General features: G+C 37.5%; 1 protein-coding gene across 1 annotated transcript; it reads right to left on the bottom strand.

Annotated features, from left to right (window-relative positions):
• Positions 1-14: 14 nt before the first annotated feature.
• Positions 15-7,324, bottom strand: f11r.1 (F11 receptor, tandem duplicate 1). Its single transcript, XM_084564455.1, has 9 exons — positions 6,623-7,324; positions 3,813-3,872; positions 3,609-3,725; positions 3,130-3,276; positions 2,773-2,975; positions 2,578-2,680; positions 2,326-2,437; positions 1,243-1,306; positions 15-1,105 (listed from the first exon to the last, which is right to left on the bottom strand). The coding sequence occupies exons 1-9, from the start codon at positions 6,672-6,674 to the stop codon at positions 1,070-1,072; spliced, it is 894 nt and encodes a 297-aa protein (XP_084420581.1). The 5' UTR covers positions 6,675-7,324; the 3' UTR covers positions 15-1,069.
• Positions 7,325-7,557: the final 233 nt, after the last annotated feature.

Here is a 7,557-nt window from a genome sequence, read left to right on the forward strand (position 1 = left end):
CCTTGATGCAAATGTAGAACTCATTTAACAACTTTTTATTATTATATTTACAGCAAAGTTACATTCATCAGCTCTAAAATGCATACAAAGGAAAACATAATGAAAAAAAAATGTTTCATTTAAATATTGAACTGGTAGTCAATATGAAGTCATGATATGCATGTTCTGACTTTATCAAACCATTTTCAGCACATGAATTGAGTATTTGTGCATATTAAGGAAAACAAATTAACCAAAACCAATGCCTTTTACTGACTAGAGGTAAATGACATAAGAAAAATTAAGACCATCATGTCATGGGGCACTTGTGAGTAATCAAACATTATGTTGACATGACAGTAAACATGTAAAAACTTTAATGACTCACACTCATATCCAATTCATTAAGATGTGCAGCATGACAGCTGACATCTTCTTCTGGAAGTTAATTTCTCAGACAACACCAGCAGATTCATATTTGTTAAAAATTAAACGATTCAAAGGAATGAACACCTAAAATATCAATGTTATTCAGACAGCCTCCACAACTGGGCCCAAAGAGTAAACTCAAAGTTTCTAGCTAATATCAGGAAGCTCATGGTCAAACGCTCTTAACCAACAAACTGATCTAAATTACAAATGTAAAAACAGTTAAGTTATTTACAAGAATGAGACACACTTTAATAGAAAAAGAATCTTGTACATTACAATAATCTTGCTGTTAAAACAAAACAAAACAGGAAACACCTCTCAGTGACACTCAGCTATGATACTCAACTGAACACTGATGACAACTGTTTATATGCAGATAGATGATTTAACAGAAAAACTTTTAGGAGAAATGGGAAATGAAAAGCACACACAAACAATACACGTCAATCGTATGCAAAAGAAACATTTGAAGGTAAAATTGGTCAAAAGTAATCTCATTTTACAACTAGGATAACTAGACCTCCTTTGTACAATGTAAAAAGGAGGTCTAGTTATCCAACATGCATGTATAGCGCTATTAAAACTGCTACTTAAAAAAATCACACGCCGAGATACATTAAGAAGCAAAGAGGTCGGTGTTGTGACTCTTGCTTGCAGACTATACCACAAACGATGACTTCTGTTTGAAATCCCCCTGTGAAACAAAAATCAAACATCATCATCTGGACCTTTATCTTGTGCTTCTACACCCAAAACAGTCCTTAACAAACCGATGCAAATATCTCTCAGAAGAGCAATGCTTAAAGCTGAAAAAGACAGCATTATACTTACATCGTCATCGTCACCACCGCCATACAGTGAAGGGGGCTGGTAGACCACATTAGGCTTTGATTTGCTGCAGAATACAAAAATACATATTGAGGAAACACAGAGATTACAGACTATATTAACCTAACCTGCATTTCATCACGCAAACTGTGTCAAGTTAAATTTAACTAGATGGTAAGAAAAGAAAAGCGTCTCACCTTTCACTTTTCTCTGTAATGGGAAGAAAGAAAACAACATCGGTAAGATAAAGTGCATATTACATATATACAACAGAGGATACAGACAAGTATTTTTTTAGCATAGATAAACATATATTCATAAACATACATTACAGCCAACATCCAGAGCTGAAAAATTAGGCTAATTGCCAAAAACTGCAGTTCCACTGAATGGCCACTTAGGGCAGTGTGAAAAGCGAATAAATACTTGAACACCTCCACATTAAAATGCCCAACAGCAGCAATAAACATGTTTATAGGTTTCTATAGCTAATTTCCACATTCATGACAACTGCACAGAGGTGAACTCAGATGTTTAAATTATATAAAGGCTTTAAGTTACTAGCTGAGTGCCAATATGTTAAGAGCCAGAACCATCACACCTCGCTTCATAACCGCTCTTCAGGAACCCAATGGGCAAAAATCACGAATCAGCATGTCATTTCGTGCTACAAACATATTCCTGGTTTCTACCACTGTCACAATTTTGTCCCAGGCTGTCTTTGATCACAACCTTACAACAGACACGTTTGAACACGGCACGATGTGAGGCCATGGTTCTGGTGCCACAGACATGTCAAGATGTCACCATTCTTTCATGACTCTTTCATGCGTGTCTGTCCAAATATTTCACAGTTTATACCCAGTTTTAAAAAGAGAAAATCATCTGAAGTTTCTGACTTTATCAAACCATGTCCAGTCACCAGTCACCACTATGACTGGATTACATGCAGCTTCAGATTACTCTTTTCATCAATTCATTCTAGAATTTTAATTTCACTCAACAAGCCAACCATTCACTGATCAATAACAGCATACTGATGAGCACAATATACTCTATCATTTTAAAATAAGAATAATTTAACACTCACTGGGCAGATATCCTTTCTTGTGGGCAAACCAAATGCCAAATCCCAGTAAGGCAAGAAGCAGCAGAACTATTATTACTGCTGCAACAATTCCTCCAGTGTTTAGGTCACCTTAAAGAAAATACAGACAAACAATATGTTAACACATAAACAAGTACATTTTACTTCCCTATTTTCTGTCTGACAGGTAAAAAATTATAACTCAGACTAAAACATGTGATTATCATGAAATTAAAGCAAAGAGAACTTACGAACTTCCATTCTCAGAGCTTTGCAGCGCTGAGGAGGACCTGCATCATTGGTCGCCTCACAGTAGTATGCACCCGTGTCCATCTTGGTTGCAGAAGGAAACTCCTGTAGCCAGGCAGAGAATACTTTGATGTTATAGGCACGTGAACCACAACTGTGACAGTATAAATAAAGCAAAGTAAAGAGCTGCAGCTGACCAGGTTGCCATTGTTTGGGTTGAGCCTGTAGGTGGCATTTTTGAAGGCAACATTCGTGCTTGGGTTGGCGGGCAGAAGGGTGTCATCTTTGTACCACTTATATGTGGGAGGAGGTGAAGCGTCGGGATCATGGCAGGACAGGAGGGCTCCATGGCCTGTTGTCACTGAATTAGGAACTCTACACAGCGGTGGAGAAGGAGCAACTGCGGGACATAACTGAGGTTTAATTTTTTTATCTGTACTACTAATATATAGTATATATATATATATATATATATATATATATATACTATATATATAGCCTCCATTACTTAAAATGACTTTAAATGTGAGATTGTGCTTAAATAGGATTCTTACCCAGAACAGTCAGCTTCACGGCGACTTCCCCAAATTGGCTATTAGTGCTCGACACCTCACAGTCATACGTTCCACTGTCCTTGCGAGTCACCGTGGAAAATCTCAGATTACTGCCACCGTACAATGTCACACGTTTAGAATACGTCTCTGTGGAAAAGATGCAGCATGAAAGCATTCATCTCTGACTTTGTTCATTTGTAACAGAAAATGTTCAGTTTTATAACAGACCGACATGAACAAATGCAACCAATTTTTTGGGACTGCTTGTAGTTAATACGCATGCATCAACTAAATTTGTCTGTCCGAAGCATTAAGAAAATATGAAGATAATTCATGAAGAATTTAAAAACATAGTGGGCTATACTGTGCATGGGCAATGGACAAATACTTAGTGGGATCATTTAAATCAAATGATTTTAAGTAGATTAAAGACTAAAAAATAAAAACAAAACACAACAAAGAAACGTCAATCTACTTACCAGTTGGTTTCCCATCAAAAACCACATATGTCTGTGAGCCTTTCAGATCCCTAAATTTCCACTCAACCCTGGCGTTTGAACCAAAGTCAGCTGAATATGAGCATGTCAGGTCAACCCCTGAAAAAACAGAAATAACAGTTTACACAAGTAGCTCTTGGCTTAACCTCTATATTAAAATTCTTTTTTAATGTTTCAAGGACTCACCTTCATTCTCTTTCACCCGCACATTATTATTTGAGGTGGTGACTGTAAACCCGCTTGCAGCTGTAAAAAGGAAAATAAATTTGAGGTGAATTAATTGACAGACACTGGTCACCAAAATTTTAAAAGTTTAAAGGACCCTCATTTCTTCTGAGTACACATATGTTCAGCCTGGATTATTAAGTGATCGTACAGCTTCGTCTATTGCAGCGAAGTAGACGGAGTCAGTGTTGTAGCCTCTATGCTCTGGTTAACATTGTAAACTAAACCAAAAAAGGATAACACAAATGATAAAATGTCAAACGTAAAAGACAGATGAGTATTTCACAAGTGGAAAAACTGAAAAACTCAATCAGGAAGTCATGCAGTCCTGATGTGAAATTGAATCGTTGACATCTGAGCAGCTGGTTTCTTTGTGTGATGTTTAGGGGTTTTCTCTTCACACATATCTAAGATGCTTTGATAACTGGAGTTATTCACACTCTTTACAGACACAGAAGATCGGTTTAGGTCAAAAGATGACTCATGGGGGAAAAGGTGGTAATGAGGGCTCTGAATGAAGTGTGAAGTCAAATCTGAATACTTTCAGCACGTTGTTCAAACAAACACCTGAAACTATAACTCAAACGAGAGATTAGTCAGCAATTTCTTTGACTTCAACAACATTGAAAATAATATTCTAATATTGAGAACTGAATATAAAAACACAAAAGCAGTCATTTGAGAATTTCAATTTGTCAAAAGGTATTTTTTGACATTTTATATACTAAATAAAAAAATAATATGGAAAATAATTTTCAGACCAATGATAATGAAAATAATTGTTAGCCGTCTGTCTGAAATTATGTATACAACACAGTGGGCTACATTACTGTAAGGCCTCTGTATTAGCAGCAAGTAGTTCACAAACCAACATTCTTTTTAGGATCACAAACAAAGCACTGAGGACTGAAGTACAGCCTTAGTCAAACACTCCGAGCATGCTCACAAGCATTCAGGGTGGGGTTTTTTAAAAAAAAAAAAAAAAAAAAAAAAAAAAAGTGTTTCATTCCTGTCTGCTGAGCCAGTAAGCTTCCGGTGAAACCGTCAGCTGTCTGGCTGAAAGTGGGTCTTTTCAGGCTCAGCTGAGCTACTAATAAATGTATTAATGCAGGCAGTCACAGGCCTATCTGTCTCACCATATGTCCAGCTATTGCTGCACTTTACATTAAACAACTTCCATTCTTTTTAGAGTCTGGACTTGTTTGACTACTACGACTACTACTACTACTACTACTAATACTACCTTCATCTGTCAGTCCTGCATAACACAAAGAAGCTTCACCAACAGTGAACTATACCAGGAGTCAGTTAATCATTTACTGTGTGCAAGTCATTCATTGTACAAGCCCCCAGTTTACTTCAAAATGACAACATAGATATAGCAACTTTAAAATAATGTGCAAGCTATATTATGTATACCATAATTCAAAGCTACATGAGGCATTGTTACTGTAGAGACTTTAATTATGGGCTTCCTTGAAGCCTGAGGCAATCTCCAATAGTCAGTCTCAGCTGAGATAACACAGCATAGTCACGGTTTTGGCTTGTTGGAGAGATAAGGAATCACCGTAAAATGAAACCACCCCAAGACTTCCTTGTTTGCAAAGAGTTTCGGTGTACTGATAGTAAATAGCCTTTTAAGTCCTGGGAAAAATGCAGTCTAGAGAGCTAGCAGAAACTCACATGTGACAAGATTTTAAGTGTGCTGTCTGTAAGGAGCTGCACAGAGTCGTGTGCATAAACCACACTGTGCTGCAGGTGCACTGATGAGCAATACAGCATCACCGCAACTAATGTGAAGCTACTCACTACATACAGCAGCAGGTAGTACTTAACTTTACTACTATATGTGACTATTTATAAATAAAAATAAAGTTGAGGTAGATGCGTGACAAGCAGCTCACAAAGCTGCATACAGTATAACCACAAACCATGTCAATTATGAAAAAACAGATTTCAGCCTGAAACTTAGAATGAAATTATTGTAATACTAAGGTCTGCCGATACATCCAACACGGAAAAGAAACAACGTGGAAATTTGATTACATTTAAATTAGAAGGGAATGTTGACTCATACGAAAGGGTTTTTATAAATATGAACCAACGTCAAAGTGTCTGTGAAGTATGTTTAAATTTGTCTGGTTGGGCCTTTTCTATATTGTCGTCGCTGTTGTGCTTTTTTTAACTAAAATATTAAGCAATAGGCTACGTCATATTGGAGTAATGCTTATTTTCACATGAACTTCTATTTTTGTTTTCCCATTTAGATCATGACAAAAACTTAAAAACAAACTCATAACCAACCTTTGGCCGACAACAGTACATAATGACACTGCTCCATTCCATTATAGGACACAGCCGACGCAGGCAATCAACTCAGAACTCAAACCATGCAATGTGAACACAAACTCTTAAGGAAACCTGTGTGTTCAATATTGTGGCCTCAATGAACCCTTTTAAGACTGCTCCATCCGCAGTGCTGTACCTGCCCATAATTTATAAAAAAGGTAGACCGTGGCCTACATTCAAAAATATCCTGAAACTTTACGATCCTGTTTTATGATCACAAAATTCAATTTCCGTCTAGCAGAGCAGGTCAAACTTCCCTGAGCAGGCCCGAGACACATTTGGGGATGATTCACAACTAAATAAATGTTACTTTTCAAATGCCAAGTATCGGTTGTCACTGTATTTCCGTAAAGCAGTTCAAACAATAAGGACTTTTAATATTTAAATATCCCGAATGAAATAAATATGAAACAACCACTCACCTGTAGCTGCCCATAAAAGCAGTAGCACCGAAGCGAAGCCGCTGCCTCTCATGTCTGCTCTTTGTTGGTCGCGCACGTAGACCCTCTTTCACAGTCGACTCCCGTAAAACAAGCAAAAAAAACTCACAAAAACTCTTCCTCGCGTCGAATGAACAACTAAGTTCGACTTCTGTGCTCTTCTTTAATTCCGCGTATCGAGGAGTTTGTCCGCAGTAAACCGTCGGCTCACCTGTGGAGTCCGCCCTACAGGTGACAACAACCAACTGTAATAAGATCCTCGCGGGGGATGACGTCAGAGTGAAAAAACAGGTTGGACCGGAACAACCGGAAGACAGAGACCAGAGAAGTTGGATGCCAGACTGTTTACCAGCTACTTACACAGTCAGCACCGCTGTCTGCTGTTTCGGTGTTGTGTGACACAGAATTTAATAATTGTGTAACACATACACTGTCTTTCACTTTCCTCTTCAAAGTTGCCATGATAGTCTTCATGGTCTGCAGTTATCCTTTCCTACCTGAATGCATCATTCCCCAACCATTCCTCAAACTGTCATGTAACCTCATCAGCTCTATCTTGTATTTGTATCATCAGATTCAGATTCTACATGTACGCTTTAGTCAGATGTATGCATCTGTGACAGATCTATGACAGATATCATGGTTTCTTCCTGTTAAAAGGGAGTTTTTCCTCGCAACTGTCACCTTCATGCTTGCCAGATGTTGAAAAGCATCTTGAGACGTAATGTTAGTGATGCTATACAAATCAAATCGAATTGAAAAACATTCAATATTTTCTAAAAACGATGAGCCATAAATGATGACTGAATAAACTGTGATGCAATAGTACTATTATGGATGGATACTCATTACATTGTTCATCTAATTATGCGACTAAAATGTTTTACTTTAGAAAGTTTTCCGAAAGTTGTGACAAA

Source organism: Chelon labrosus (genome assembly GCF_963514085.1).
Source record: "Chelon labrosus genome assembly, chromosome: 17".
In the NCBI taxonomy this organism is placed as follows: domain Eukaryota; kingdom Metazoa; phylum Chordata; class Actinopteri; order Mugiliformes; family Mugilidae; genus Chelon; species Chelon labrosus.